Source organism: Oncorhynchus mykiss, chromosome 9, assembly GCF_057628025.1.
Source record: "Oncorhynchus mykiss isolate SJ-2025 chromosome 9, ASM5762802v1, whole genome shotgun sequence".
Lineage (NCBI taxonomy): Eukaryota > Metazoa > Chordata > Actinopteri > Salmoniformes > Salmonidae > Oncorhynchus > Oncorhynchus mykiss.
Genome location: NC_143030.1, coordinates 6,675,733 through 6,691,934, shown reverse-complemented (window position 1 = coordinate 6,691,934; position 16,202 = coordinate 6,675,733). Strand labels below are relative to the sequence as shown.

General features: G+C 43.9%; 1 protein-coding gene across 5 annotated transcripts in view; it reads right to left on the bottom strand.

Annotated features, from left to right (window-relative positions):
- tec (tec protein tyrosine kinase) overlaps window positions 1-16,202 on the bottom strand; it is a 57,345-nt gene that overhangs the window by 8,811 nt on the left and 32,332 nt on the right. For all 5 annotated transcript variants that reach the window (XM_036987058.2, XM_090183360.1, XM_036987059.2 and 2 more), the window contains 11 exons: window positions 15,821-15,870; window positions 14,575-14,771; window positions 12,618-12,683; window positions 9,459-9,513; window positions 8,050-8,129; window positions 7,818-7,951; window positions 7,558-7,629; window positions 4,901-5,072; window positions 4,513-4,623; window positions 251-356; window positions 56-120 (listed from right to left, as the gene is read on the bottom strand). In XM_036987058.2, coding sequence (XP_036842953.2) covers window positions 56-120; window positions 251-356; window positions 4,513-4,623; window positions 4,901-5,072; window positions 7,558-7,629; window positions 7,818-7,951; window positions 8,050-8,129; window positions 9,459-9,513; window positions 12,618-12,683; window positions 14,575-14,771; window positions 15,821-15,870 — 1,108 coding nt within the window. The remainder of the gene's footprint in view (window positions 1-55; window positions 121-250; window positions 357-4,512; window positions 4,624-4,900; window positions 5,073-7,557; window positions 7,630-7,817; window positions 7,952-8,049; window positions 8,130-9,458; window positions 9,514-12,617; window positions 12,684-14,574; window positions 14,772-15,820; window positions 15,871-16,202) is intronic.

Here is a 16,202-nt window from a genome sequence, read left to right as displayed (position 1 = left end):
GAGAGACAGGGATACAGAATGGTGTGAGAGTTGAGTGTGATATTCCGTTACGTACCTGGCCATTCCAAAGTCTGATACCTTCACCACCAGAGCATCGTTCACCAGACAGTTCCTCGCTGCCTAGAGAGAGAGAGACAGAGATTGGCTGTTACTCTAAACAGATCTGTGCCTATTGGCAGAACGGCTCACTAACTAACTCCCTATTGGCTAGGTGTCTGTATACTATGATCCTATTGGCTGATAGACTCACCAGGTCTCTGTGTATGAAGCCGTGTGCCTCCAGGTGTTCCATCCCCTCTGAGACGTCCTGACAGATACTCAGTAAGGACCCCAGGCTGAAGGTGTCCCGACGCTGCCTGAAGTAAATAAACAAAAAACAAGACGGCTGAAACGTATGTATGCCAGGGGGGTTTCTCTCCAGGAACAGGGTTGTAGTTAAAACCTACAGGAGGGTCTCTCTCCAGGAACAGGGTTGGAGTTAAAACCTACAGGAGGGTCTCTCTCCAGGAACAGGGTTGGAGTTAAAACCTACAGGAGGGTCTCTCTCCAGGAACAGGGTTTTATGACTAACGTGACATGGTGCGATGAAAGAAACATACAGGAACTCAAATCCTTCTGTTCACCTGATTTAGAATTCCTCAATCAAATGTAGACCGCATTATCTACCAAGAGAATTCTCTTCGATTATAATCACAGCCGTATATATCCCCCCCCAAGCAGACACATCGATGGCTCTGAACGAACTTTATTTAACTCTCTGCAAACTGGAAACAATTTATCCGGAGGCTGCATTCATTGTAGCTGGGGATTTTAACAAGGCTAATCTGAAAACAAGACTCCCCAAATTTTATCAGCATATCGATTGCGCAACCAGGGGAGGAAAGACCTTGGACCATTGTTACTCTAACTTCCGCGACGCATATAAGGCCCTGCCCCGCCCCCCTTTCGGAAAAGCTGACCACGACTCCATTTTGTTGATCCCTGCCTACAGACAGAAACTAAAACAAGAGGCTCCCACGCTGAGGTCTGTCCAACGCTGGTCCGACCAAGCTGACTCCACACTCCAAGACTGCTTCCATCACGTGGACTGGGAGATGTTTCGTATTGCGTCAGATAACAACATTGACGAATACGCTGATTCGGTGTGTGAGTTCATTAGAACGTGCGTTGAAGATGTCGTTCCCATAGCAACGATTAAAACATTCCCAAACCAGAAACCGTGGATTGATGGCAGCATTCGTGTGAAACTGAAAGCGCGAACCACTGCTTTTAATCAGGGCAAGGTGTCTGGTAACATGACCGAATACAAACAGTGCAGCTATTCCCTCCGCAAGGCTATCAAACAAGCTAAGCGCCAGTACAGAGACAAAGTAGAATCTCAATTCAACGGCTCAGACACAAGAGGCATGTGGCAGGGTCTACAGTCAATCACGGACTACAGGAAGAAACCCAGCACAGTCACGGACCAGGATGTCTTGCTCCCAGGCAGACTAAATAACTTTTTTGCCCGCTTTGAGGACAATACAGTGCCACTGACACGGCCTGCAACGAAAACATGCGGTCTCTCCTTCACTGCAGCCGAGGTGAGTAAGACATTTAAACGTGTTAACCCTCGCAAGGCTGCAGGCCCAGACGGCATCCCCAGCCGCGCCCTCAGAGCATGCGCAGACCAGCTGGCCGGTGTGTTTACGGACATATTCAATCAATCCCTATACCAGTCTGCTGTTCCCACATGCTTCAAGAGGGCCACCATTGTTCCTGTTCCCAAGAAAGCTAAGGTAACTGAGCTAAATGACTACCGCCCCGTAGCACTCACATCCGTCATCATGAAGTGCTTTGAGAGACTAGTCAAGGACCATATCACCTCCACCCTACCTAACACCCTAGACCCACTCCAATTTGCTTACCGCCCAAATAGGTCCACAGACGATGCAATCTCAACCACACTGCACACTGCCCTAACCCATCTGGACAAGAGGAATACCTATGTGAGAATGCTGTTCATCGACTACAGCTCGGCATTCAACACCATAGTACCCTCCAAGCTCGTCATCAAGCTCGAGACCCTGGGTCTCGACCCCGCCCTGTGCAACTGGGTACTGGACTTCCTGACGGGCCGCCCCCAGGTGGTGAGGGTAGGCAACAACATCTCCTCCCCGCTGATCCTCAACACTGGGGCCCCACAAGGTTGCGTTCTGAGCCCTCTCCTGTACTCCCTGTTCACCCACGACTGCGTGGCCACGCACGCCTCCAACTCAATCATCAAGTTTGCGGACGACACAACAGTGGTAGGCTTGATTACCAACAACGATGAGACGGCCTACAGGGAGGAGGTGAGGGCCCTCGGAGTGTGGTGTCAGGAAAACAACCTCACACTCAACGTCAACAAAACTAAGGAGATGATTGTGGACTTCAGGAAACAGCAGAGGGAACACCCCCCTATCCACATCGATGGAACAGTAGTGGAGAGGGTAGCAAGTTTTAAGTTCCTCGGCATACACATCACAGACAAACTGAATTGGTCCACTCACACAGACAGCATCGTGAAGAAGGCGCAGCAGCGCCTCTTCAACCTCAGGAGGCTGAAGAAATTCGGCTTGTCACCAAAAGCACTCACAAACTTCTACAGATGCACAATCGAGAGCATCCTGTCGGGCTGTATCACCGCCTGGTATGGCAACTGCACCACCCTCAACCGTAAGGCTCTCCAGAGGGTAGTGAGGTCTGCACAACGCATCACCGGGGGCAAACTACCTGCCCTCCAGGACACCTACACCACCCGATGTCACAGGAAGGCCATAAAGATCATCAAGGACATCAACCACCCGAGCCACTGCCTGTTCACCCCGCTATCATCCAGAAGGCGAGGTCAGTACAGGTGCATCAAAGCTGGGACCGAGAGACTGAAAAACAGCTTCTATCTCAAGGCCATCAGACTGTTAAACAGCCACCACTAACACTGAGTGGCTGCTGCCAACACACTGACACTGACTCAACTCCAGCCACTTTAATAATGGGAATTGATGGGAAATGATGTAAATATATCACTAGCCACTTTAAACAATGCTACCTTATACAAATGTTACTTACCCTACATTATTCATCTCATATGCATACGTATATACTGTACTCTATATCATCGACGGTATCCTTATGTAATACATGTATCACTAGCCACTTTATACTATACTATGCCACTTTGTTTACATACTCATCTCATTTGTACATACTGTACCCGATACCATCTACTGTATCTTGCCTATGCTGCTCTGTACCATCACTCATTCATATATCCTTATGTACATATTCTTTATCCCCTTACACTGTGTACAAGACAGTAGTTTTGGAATTGTTAGTTAGATTACTTGTTATTACTGCATTGTCGGAACTAGAAGCACAAGCATTTCGCTACACTCGCATTAACATCTGCTAACCATGTGTATGTGACAAATAAAATTTGATTTGATTTGATTTGGGTTGGAGTTAAAACCTACAGGAGGGTTTCTCTCCAGGAACAGGGTTGGAGTTAAAACCTACTACAGGATGGTCTCTCTCCAGGAACAGGGTTTGAGTTAAAATCTACAGGAGGGTCTCTCTCCAGGAACAGGGTTGGAGTTAAAACCTACTACAGGATGGTCTCTCTCCAGGAACAGGGTTTGAGTTAAAATCTACAGGAGGGTCTCTCTCCAGGAACAGGGTTGGAGTTAAAACCTACTACAGGAGGGTCTGTCTCCAGGAACAGGGTTGGAGTTAAAACCTACTACAGGAGGGTCTCTCTCCAGGAACAGGGTTGCAGTTAAAACCTACAGGAGGGTTTCTCTCCAGGAACAGGGTTGGAGTTAAAACCTACTACAGGAGGGTATCTCTCCAGGAACAGGGTTGGAGTTAAAACCTACTACAGGAGGGTCTCTCTCCAGGAACAGGGTTGCAGTTAAAACCTCCAGGAGGGTTTCTCTCCAGGAACAGGGTTGTAGTTAAAACCTACAGGAGGGTTTCTCTCCAGGAACAGGGTTGGAGTTAAAATACAGGAGGGTTTCTCTCCAGGAACAGGGTTGGAGTTAAAACCTACTACAGGAGGGTATCTCTCCAGGAACAGGGTTGGAGTTAAAACCTACTACAGGAGGGTATCTCTCCAGGAACAGGGTTGGAGTTAAAACCTACTACAGGAGGGTGTCTCTTCAGGAACAGGGTTGGAGTTAAAACCTACTACAGGAGGGTTTCTCTTCAGGAACAGGGTTGGAGTTAAAAATCTACAGGAGGGTATCTTTTACATTACACTTTAGTCATGTAGCAGACGTTCTTATCCAGAGAGACTTACAGGAGCAAATTAGGGTTAAGGGCACATTGGCAGATTTTTTTTGCCTAGTCGGCTCTGGGATTCAAACCAGCAACCTTTTGGTTAACCTGCCTAGAACAGCCCTGCAGTATGTTTTAAAAAACATTGACAAATGAAAGTTATGCAACATGTTTCTGAGCATAGATCTATGACATTGGGCTTATTATTAATATTACCTGACATAATTGAGCAGACATCCCAGTCCCATGAACTCAGTCACAATGTAGATGGGTTTCTGGTGGGTACACACTCCATACAGCTGCACCAGCTTAGGATGGGTGAGACGCCTGAGACACACACACACACACACACACACACACACAGGGATCTCATGGTTACAAAACATTAGAATGTGTGTGTCCATCCATCTATTCGTCTATCGATGTGTGCTGTCTGTCAGCCCGTGTGTGTCCATTCATCTATCTATTTGTCTATCGATGTGTGCTGTCTGTCAGCCCGTGTGTGTGTGTCCATTCATCTATCTATTTGTCTATCGATGTGTGCTGTCTGTCAGCCCGTGTGTGTGTGTGTGTGTGTGTCCCGTGTGACATGTATTGTACTCACATCATAACCTTGGCTTCCTCTATGAAGTCTTCTTCGTACATGGCTCCCTCTCTGATAGCCTTGATGGCTACTTTGTGTTGCGCTCTCCATTTCCCCAGCCGCACCACCCCAAACTGACCACATCCCAGCTCCTTCATGAAGGTCAGCTCACAAGGGTTGATCTCCCACTTCTCTGTATGGAGTAGAGTAGAATAGAGTAGAGTAGGACAGGGTAGAGTAGGATAGAACAGTGTAGGGTAGGACAGGGTAGAGTAGGGTAGAACAGTGTAGAGTAGAATAGGGTAGAGTAGGGTAGAGTAGGACAGGGTAGAATAGGGTGGAGTAGAGTAGGACAGGGTAGAGTAGGATAGAACAGTGTAGGGTAGGACAGGGTAGAGTAGTGTAGAACATGGTAGAGTAGTGTAGAACATGGTAGTGTAGAACAGGGTAGGGTAGAGTAGAATAGAATAGAGTAGAGTAGAACAGGGTAGAGTAGAATATAATAGAGTAGAGTAGAGTAGAGTAGAGTAGAGTAGAATAGAGTAGAGTAGAACAGGGTAGAGTAGAATAGAGTAGAGTAGAGTAGAGTAGAATAGAATAGAGTAGAGTAGAACAGGGTAGGGTAGAGTAGAATAGAATAGAGTAGAGTAGAACAGGGTAGAGTAGAATAGAATAGAGTAGAACAGGGTAGGGTAGAGTATAACATGGTAGAGTAGTGTAGAACAGGGTAGAGTAGTGTAGAACATGGTAGAGTAGTGTAGAACAGGGTAGAGTAGAGTAGAATAGAGTAGAGTAGAACAGGGTAGGGTAGAGTAGAGTAGAATAGAATAGAGTAGAATAGAGTAGAGTAGAGTAGAGTAGAGTAGAGTAGAGTAGAGTAGAGTAGAGTAGAGTAGAACAGGGTAGAGTAGAATAGAGTAGAGTAGAGTAGAATAGAATAGAGTAGAACAGGGTAGGGTAGAATAGAGTAGAGTAGAGTAGAATAGAATAGAGTAGAATAGAGTAGAGTAGAGTAGAGTAGAGTAGAGTAGAGTAGAGTAGAACAGGGTAGAGTAGAATAGAGTAGAGTAGAGTAGAACAGGGTAGGGTAGAGTAGAATAGAGTAGAACAGGGTAGAGTAGAATAGAGTAGAGTAGAGTAGAACAGGGTAGAGTAGAATAGAATAGAGTAGAACAGGGTAGGGTAGAGTATAACATGGTAGAGTAGTGTAGAACAGGGTAGAGTAGTGTAGAACATGGTAGAGTAGTGTAGAACAGGGTAGAGTAGAGTAGAATAGAGTAGAGTAGAACAGGGTAGGGTAGAGTAGAGTAGAATAGAATAGAGTAGAATAGAGTAGAGTAGAGTAGAGTAGAGTAGAGTAGAGTAGAGTAGAGTAGAGTAGAACAGGGTAGAGTAGAATAGAGTAGAGTAGAGTAGAATAGAATAGAGTAGAACAGGGTAGGGTAGAATAGAGTAGAGTAGAGTAGAGTAGAATAGAATAGAGTAGAATAGAGTAGAGTAGAGTAGAGTAGAGTAGAGTAGAGTAGAGTAGAGTAGAGTAGAACAGGGTAGAGTAGAATAGAGTAGAGTAGAGTAGAATAGAATAGAGTAGAACAGGGTAGGGTAGAATAGAGTAGAGTAGAACAGGGTAGGGTAGAGTAGAATAGAATAGAGTAGAACAGGGTAGAGTACAATAGAATAGAGTAGAGTAGAACAGGGTAGGATAGAGTAGAATAGAGTAGAACAGGGTAGAGTAGAATAGAATAGAGTAGAGTAGAATAGAGTAGAGTAGAACAGGGTAGGGTAGAGTAGAATAGAGTAGAATAGAATAGAGTAGAACAGGGTAGGGTAGAGTAGAATAGAGTAGAGTAGAACAGGGTAGGGTAGAATAGAATAGAGTAGAGTAGAACAGGGTAGGATAGATTAGAATAGAGTAGAACAGGGTAGAGTAGAATAGAGTAGAGTAGAGTAGAACAGGGTAGAGTAGAATAGAATAGAGTAGAACAGGGTAGAGTAGAGTAGAACAGGGTAGGGTAGAGTAGAGTAGAGTAGAACAGGGTAGAGTAGATTAGAATATAATAGAGTAGAGTAGAACAGGGTAGAGTAGAATAGAATATAGTAGAGTAGAACAGGGTATGGTAGAATAGAATAGAGTACAACAGGGTAGGTAGAGTAGAATAGAGTAGAGTAGAGTAGAGTAGAACAGGGTAGGGTAGAGTAGAATAGAATAGAGTAGAGTAGAACAGGGTAGGGTAGAGTAGAATAGAATATAGTAGAGTAGAACAGGGTAGAGTAGAATAGAGTAGGGTAGAACAGGGTAGAGTAGAATAGAATAGAGTAGAGTAGAGTAGAACAGGGTAGGGTAGATTAGAATAGAATAGAGTAGAGTAGAACAGGGTAGGGTAGAGTAGAATAGAGTAGGGTAGAACAGGGTAGAGTAGAATAGAATAGAGTAGAGTAGAGTAGAACAGGGTCGGGTAGAGTAGAATAGAATAGAGTAGAGTAGAGTAGAACAGGGTAGATTAGAATAGAGTAGGGTAGAACAGGGTAGGGTAGAGTAGAATAGAGTAGAGTAGAACAGGGTAGGGTGGAGTAGAATAGAGTAGAGTAGAACAGGGTAGAGTAGAATAGAGTAGGGTAGAGTAGAGTAGAGTAGAATAGAGTAGAGTAGAACAGGGTAGGGTAGAGTAGAATCTCACCGTAGCTGAAGCCTGCTGTGGATGGAGCCGATCTCTCCTTCCCTACTGGATACCTCAACCTGGCTACCAGACCTGAGAGAAAGGAGAGGAGAGAAGGGCGAGAGAAAGAGAGGAGGCGCAAGAGAGAGAGGGGCGAGAGAGACTCTGGCAATGTTAACATATGTTTCCCATGCCAATAAAGTGCCTTGAATTGAAGTGAAAGAGTGTGTGGATCCCATGTGAATACATGTTTATTGTGTGTGTGTGTGTGTGTGCTCTACCTGCAGCGTTGTGATTGTGGTACTCGATGAGGTCAGGTATCAAGGTGAACAGGTGTTTCTCAGCCAGGTAGAACTGTCTGGGGCAGCCGGAGGTCTCCTTGATGTGGTAATGCCTGATAGCTGCACCTCCCTCCCTATGACGTTCACACAACATTTATACAACGTTCGAATGATCCAAACTATGTTTTACTGACACAAGAGTTCTAACATGATGAACTAGGATGACGCGTACCCTGCTGACTTGGTGTACAGGGAGACGGTGTAGGCGCCTGGCTTACTGGAGTCTCTTACCATGAACCCTCCCTCTTTGTCCTGTACAGGGAGACAGAGTTACACAGACAGTACACACACACACAGTACACTACACAAACACACACGCTACAGACAGTACACACACACCACAAACACGCACGCTACAGACAGTACACACACACCACAAACACGCACGCTACAGACAGTACACACACACACACACCACAAACACGCACGCTACAGACAGTACACACACAGTACACTACACAAACACGCACGCTACAGACAGTACACACACACACAGTACACTACACAAACACACACGCTACAGACAGTACACACACACCACAAACACGCACGCTACAGACAGTACACACACACACAGTACACTACACAAACACGCACGCTACAGACAGTACACACACACACAGTACACTACACAAACACGCACGCTACAGACAGTACACACACACAGTACACTACACAAACACGCACGCTACAGACAGTACACACACACACACACACACGCACGCTACAGACAGTACACACACACACAAACACACACGCTACAGACAGTACACACACACACAGTACACTACACAAACACGCACGCTACAGACAGTACACACACACACAGTACACTACACAAACACGCACGCTACAGACAGTACACACACACAGTACACTACACAAACACGCACGCTACAGACAGTACACACACACACACACACACGCACGCTACAGACAGTACACACACACACAAACACACACGCTACAGACAGTACACACACACAAACACGCACGCTATAGACAGTACACACACACAAACACGCACGCTACACAAACACACACGCTACACACAGTACACTACACAAACACGCACGCTACAGACAGTACACACACACACAAACATGCACGCTACAGACAGTACACACACAGTACACTACACAAACACACACGCTACAGACAGTAAACACACACACTACACCCACAGACAGTAAACACACACACACACACTACACACACAGACAGTAAACACACACACACTACACCCACAGACAGTAAACACACACACACACTACACACACAGACAGTAAACACACACACACACTACACACACAGACAGTAAACACACACACACACACTACACACACAGACAGTAAACACACACACACACACACACACTACACCCACAGACAGTAAACACACACACACACACACACACACACTACACACACAGACAGTAAACACACACACACACACACACACTACACACACAGACAGTAAACACACACACACACACACACACTACACACACAGACAGTAAACACACACCCACACACTACACACCCACACAGGCATAAAGAAAAAAAAAACTGTTTTACTCACCTCTGTCCGCAGTAGTTCCTCAGCTTTGTTCCGGTTGACATGTTTACTGTACCAGCTGAAACACACAACACTGATCCATTAGTTCACACTGCAATGTCATATAACACTTAAAGCCAGACTCACCCAAATAAAAACTCAAAATGTATTAAATTGTTATATATACAAAAAAATACAAAAAAAAAAACGGCCAATAGTTTGTGGACCCTTGCTCGTTGTAGACATTTTTCAGGGAAGTCTTTCCACTAAAACGATGGAACATTTGAGGGGACTTTCTTCCATTCAACCACAAGAGCATTAGTGATGTTGACCACTGATGTTGGGCGATAAGGCTCGCAGCCCCCCAAAAAAATCACCTTTATGTAGATGAGGGAAGGGAAGGTGAATGAGATGAGATTTTTTTATTTATTTTACCTTTATTTAACCAGGTAGGCTAGTTGAGAACACATTTATTTAACCAGGAAGGCCAGTTGAGAACACCTTTATTTAACCAGGTAGGCTAGTTGAGAACACCTTTATTTAACCAGGTAGACTAGTTGAGAACACCTTTATTTAACCAGGTAGGCTAGTTGAGAACACCTTTATTTAACCAGGTAGGCTAGTTGAGAACACCTTTATTTAACCAGGTAGGCTAGTTGAGAACACCTTTATTTAACCAGGTAGGCTAGTTGAGAACACCTTTATTTAACCAGGTAGGCTAGTTGAGAACACCTTTATTTAACCAGGTAGGCTAGTTGAGAACACCTTTATTTAACCAGGTAGGCTAGTTGAGAACACCTTTATTTAACCAGGTAGGCTAGTTGAGAACACCTTTATTTAACCAGGTAGGCCAGTTGAGAACACCTTTATTTAACCAGGTAGGCTAGTTGAGAACACCTTTATTTAACCAGGTAGGCTAGTTGAGAACCAGTTCTCATTTACAATTGCGACCTGGCCAAGATAAAGCAAAGCAGTTCGACACATACAACAACACAGAGTTACACATGGAGTAAAACAAACATACAGTCAATAATACAGTATAAACAAGTCTATATACAATGTGAGCAAATGAGGTGAGATAAGGGAGGTAAAGGCAAAAAGGCCATGGTGGCAAGGTAAATACAATATAGCAAGTAAAACACTGGAATGGTAGATTTGCAATGGGAGAATGTGCAAAGTAGAAATAAAAATAATGGGGTGCAAAGGAGCAAAATAAATAAATTAATTAAATACAGTAGGGAAAGAGGTAGTTGTTTGGGCTAAATTATAGGTGGGCTATGCACAGGTGCAGTAATCTGTGAGCTGCTCTGACAGTTGGTGCTTAAATTTAGTGAGGGAGATAAGTGTTTCCAGTTTCAGAGATTGTTGTAGTTCCTTCCAGTCATTGGCAGCAGAGAACTGGAAGGAGAGGAAGTCACCAAGCTCTTAAGTAAGGTCATTCTACTGCTAATGTCTGTCTCTGGAGATTGCATGGCTGGGTGAGAAAGAAATGCAAAGCTGAAAGTTTCATTTGTCACTTGTGTCACTTCAAAGTGATACATTTTATTTAAATTTTTTTACGAGGTATATGTACAACAGCTTTGTTTCCAAATTGAAGGTCAGATTTCTGCAGGTAATTATGACGCCTGTTGACCAATTCTATAGGTCGCTCTGACATACAGAGTCATCTGGATGTTGGCAAACAAAAGATGAACATTCCCCTTCTTTCTGTCAAGCCATCTATGCCAGCAATTCCCATTCGCTTGATATCAAGAAACAAACAAACAATAACAATTACATGGTCTTTGTAATGTGGTTAACGTTAAAAATCTAAATGAAAACGAATGAAATGTAAAATATATAGTCCTTAGACCGTGGGAAAAGGTCGCACTAGACTATTGAGCTTGAATTGAAAGAAAATTCTAAATGGTTGGGGTCACAAGATATCAAAATGGGGTCGTGGACGAAGAAAGTTTGAGAGCCTCTGGTCTGTTATCTACAATTTAGTGCACACGTTCGATAAATCCAATGTATACACCACGCAGAACTGCAAGGCAAACGCAGCGATCCATTGGAAATGAATGTACTTCTGGTGTACCCAAAACGGTGTGATCGACAGGCATACAGCAACAGATCGTCAAAACATATCCCTCTCATCACAAACCAGACTCAATAGAAAATGACAGTTTAACAGAATCATTTCGCTGACAAACACGTTCTATTGGCTCCTGGCTCCTCCACCCATCTGTCTACAACTTTTTAGGATTTAGTCCGCCATAAAAACCACAGAAGAAGAAGGCAGGGAAGAAGGCAGGGATTCCTCAGGCACTACTAGTGCCAGATTCATGCTTCTGTAGACAATGATGACCACGAAAGCCTAAGCTAGGTGTTTTACTGGTAAGTGAAACTAGTTAGCAAGCTAGCTAATTAATAATCTTATTTAGCGGACTAGCAAACAGCTGTCGAAAGATGATCACAAGCATGTGACTTTTTCTATTGTGTTATTGACTGTACGTTTGTTTATTCCATGTTTAACTCTGTTGTTGTTGTTTTTGTCACACTGCTTTGCTTTATCTTGGCCAGATAAAGTTGCAAGTGAGAACTTGTTCTCAACTGGCCTACCTGGTTAAATAAAGGTGAAATAAATAAATAAAAAAAATAGCTGGCCACTAGACTATCTAAACTTAGTCATCATGATTGAATTACCGACCGGGGGACGCGATTAAATTGTCAAGTCAGTCTCAGATATATTAAAATGCAAAGTATCACTGCAATTATGCATTACGGGGTATTGTGATGTCATTATGGGGTATTGTGATGTCATTATGGGGTATTGTGATGTCATTATGGGGTATTGTGATGTCATTATGGGGTATTGTGATGTCATTATGGGGTATTGTGATGTCATTATGGGGTATTGTGATGTCATTAAGTTATAAAACTGCTAAATGTTATCTTCGCCCAGTGACAAAAATGTGTAGAATTGAATGAAAATAACTCTTTAAAAAGAGAGAGGGGGGGGGGGGTGGATGCTAAAATGTTTGGCTCGCAATGTTGGTGGTGATGGTTATTAAAGTTTACATGTAAAAATGGTTATGGTTAGGGGGTATGGACATCCCAAGGATCCCTCTTAGCATCTACCCTTGCGCTGATGTAAAAAACAATGTAAAACGGTGTTTCTGTACCTCGCGGCACTTTACTCACGCATACTGTTCCAGGTTCCCCAATTTTTTATCTGTCACGTAGTTGCTGGGGATGTAGCCCTCCTTCCTAAATGTCAACAAACAAACAAACAAACAAACAAACAAACAAACAAACTCAATAGTAGCGGGCCAACCATAGAAGAAGAAGTGACAAAGATGTGCAATGTGAGAGTCCAAAAGACCAAGATTATACCAGGGGCCAAATTACAGTGAGATTATATACCAGGGGCCAAGTTACAGTGAGATTATATACCAGGGGCCAAGTTACAGTGAGATTATATACCAGGGGCCAAATTACAGTGAGATTATATACCAGGGGCCAAGTTACAGTGAGATTATATACCAGGGGCCAAGTTACAGTGAGATTATATACCAGGGGCCAAGTTACAGTGAGATTATATACCAGGGGCCAAGTTACAGTGAGATTATATACCAGGGGCCAAGTTACAGTGAGATTATATACCAGGGGCCAAGCTACAGTGAGAGTATATACCAGGGGCCAAGCTACAGTGAGAGATGATATACCAGGGGCCAAGCTACAGTGAGAGATGATATACCAGGGGCCAAGCTACAGTGAGAGATGATATACCAGGGGCCAAGCTACAGTGAGATTATATACCAGGGGCCAAGCTACAGTGAGAGATGATATACCAGGGGCCAAGCTACAGTGAGAGATGATATACCAGGGGCCAAGTTACAGTGAGATTATATACCAGGGGCCAAGTTACAGTGAGATTATATACCAGGGGCCAAGCTACAGTGAGAGTATATACCAGGGGCCAAGCTACAGTGAGAGATGATATACCAGGGGCCAAGCTACAGTGAGAGATGATATACCAGGGGCCAAGTTACAGTGAGATTATATACCAGGGGCCAAGTTACAGTGAGATTATATACCAGGGGCCAAGCTACAGTGAGAGTATATACCAGGGGCCAAGCTACAGTGAGAGATGATATACCAGGGGCCAAGCTACAGTGAGAGATGATATACCAGGGGCCAAGCTACAGTGAGAGATGATATACCAGGGGCCAAGCTACAGTGAGAGATGATATACCAGGGGCCAAGTTACAGTGAGATTATATACCAGGGGCCAAGTTACAGTGAGATTATATACCAGGGGCCAAGCTACAGTGAGAGTATATACCAGGGGCCAAGCTACAGTGAGAGATGATATACCAGGGGCCAAGCTACAGTGAGAGATGATATACCAGGGGCCAAGCTACAGTGAGATGATATACCAGGGGCCAAGCTACAGTGAGAGATGATATACCGGGGGCCAATCTACAGTGAGAGATGATATACCGGGGGCCAATCTACAGTGAGAGATGATATACCAGGGGCCAAGCTACAGTGAGAGATGATATACCGGGAGCCAAGCTACAGTGAGAGATGATATACCGGGAGCCAAACTACAGTGAGAGATGATATACCGGGGGCCAATCTACAGTGAGAGATGATATACCGGGGGCCAAGCTACAGTGAGAGATGATATACCGGGGGCCAAGCTACAGTGAGAGATGATATACCGGGGGCCAAGCTACAGTGAGAGATGACATACCAGGGGCCAAGCTAGTGAGAGATGATATACCAGGGGCCAAGCTACAGTGAGAGATGATATACCAGGGGCCAAGCTACAGTGAGAGATGATATACCAGGGGCCAAGCTACAGTGAGAGATGATATACCAGGGGCCAAGCTACAGTGAGAGATGATATACCAGGGGCCAAGCTACAGTGAGAGATGATATACCAGGGGCCAAGCTACAGTGAGAGATGATATACCAGGGGCCAAGCTACAGTGAGAGATGATATACCAGGGGCCAAGCTACAGTGAGAGATGATATACCAGGGGCCAAGCTACAGTGAGAGATGATATACCAGGGGCCAAGCTACAGTGAGAGATGATATACCAGGGGCCAAACTACAGTAAGCACACACTCACATACACACCGTACTGACCCGTATATGTTGCGGGCCTTGTACCAGTTGATGTCACATTTCTCCAGTATGACGTATTCTGCTCCTTTGGTCATAGTCAGGTCATGTGGTTCAGGACCAAAGAAGTCATACAGAGCTACCACAACCTCCTCGACACCACTACCATCATCAGGGCTGTGTACGGGAGGGGGGGGAGGGGGAGGGGGAGGCCGACGAGACTGGAGGAGGACAAAGGGAGGAGAGAAGGGGCGAGAAGGGACATTTGTTAACTTTGTTGTTTTTGTTGTATCAAGCTTGTCTTGTTGCTAGGGTGACGACACATTTTTTGTTATAGCTTATTATTTGTAGAGTAATATTACAACAGAAATTCTAGAAGGCAGATCGGGTCATTCCATGTCATCCACCATCTCAAGATTGTTCTGAAAATCGTTTATGCAGTTAGCAACAGGTTTAGATTAGCATTCCTGTAACATTATTTTGTTTAAATATGAATTAGATCTCTGAGAAATAATAGCGAATTGAATTGCACCTAACATCCGATTTGGACCACAAGTGTTCATAACAATGATAACGACGCCCAATAAAATGTATCAAATGCTCCCCATGGGACCCCCCATGGGACCCCCCCCCCCCCCCCCCACCCCACCCCACCCCACCCCAACAACCAGTATATAGTATTAATTCTCTATGTCTGGCAGGTAGCATGGAGTTGTTGCTTGGAGTATTGCTTCTTCCTCTTATGTAATGTATTCCATCGGAATCTGCTGATGTTTTTATTTTCCCCTGTTCAGCGGAATTAAGTCCGTGCATTACTTGTCAGACAGAGAACTGATACTGTATATTGGTTGTTGCGGTTGGATTGGTGTCAGGGGGGGGGGGGGAGAGGGAGTCCCTGGGTGGTTTTTGATACTTGTATTGGATTCCTCAAGTCTTACTCATTGTTAGGAATAATTATGGTCCAAATTGGATGTTAGGCACTATATTTATTGAAGATTATATGAATCATATAAATATATGTTTTTTTTTTTAAATGGCCAATTTGGGTGCACTCAATTAGCTTCAATTTTATTTTAACAAAATAATGTTTCAGAAATGCTAATCGTATCGGTTTCCAACTACAGACACTATTTCAAAACAATCTGAGATAGTCGGTGTCTTAATCTCTTTCTTGTGCTTTTTGAGGTGGGATGACTCCGAAGTGTGTGTGTGTGTGTGTGTGTGTGTGTGTGAGAGAGCGATTGAGGAACTAGATGAACAGTGTTCTTACCCTTCCTGTGCCCTCCTCTCCAGGTATGGGAGGAAGAAGTTTCCTCGAAACTGAAAAGAGGAAGAAGAGAATTGTTCTTTCATTATTCAAAGTCAACAGCTACAGAGAACATGTACTCATGAGTGTGTGTGTGTGTGTCTATATGTGTATTCGTGATCTATAGGTTGACTTATAACCCACATGCTTTTGGTCAGAAAAAAGTGAACGCTGTGCTATAACTACATATATATATATATATATATATATATATATATATATATATATATATATATATATATATATATATATATATATATATATATATATATATATATATATATATATATATATATATATATATATATATATATATATATATATATATATATCTCCTTTATTTAAC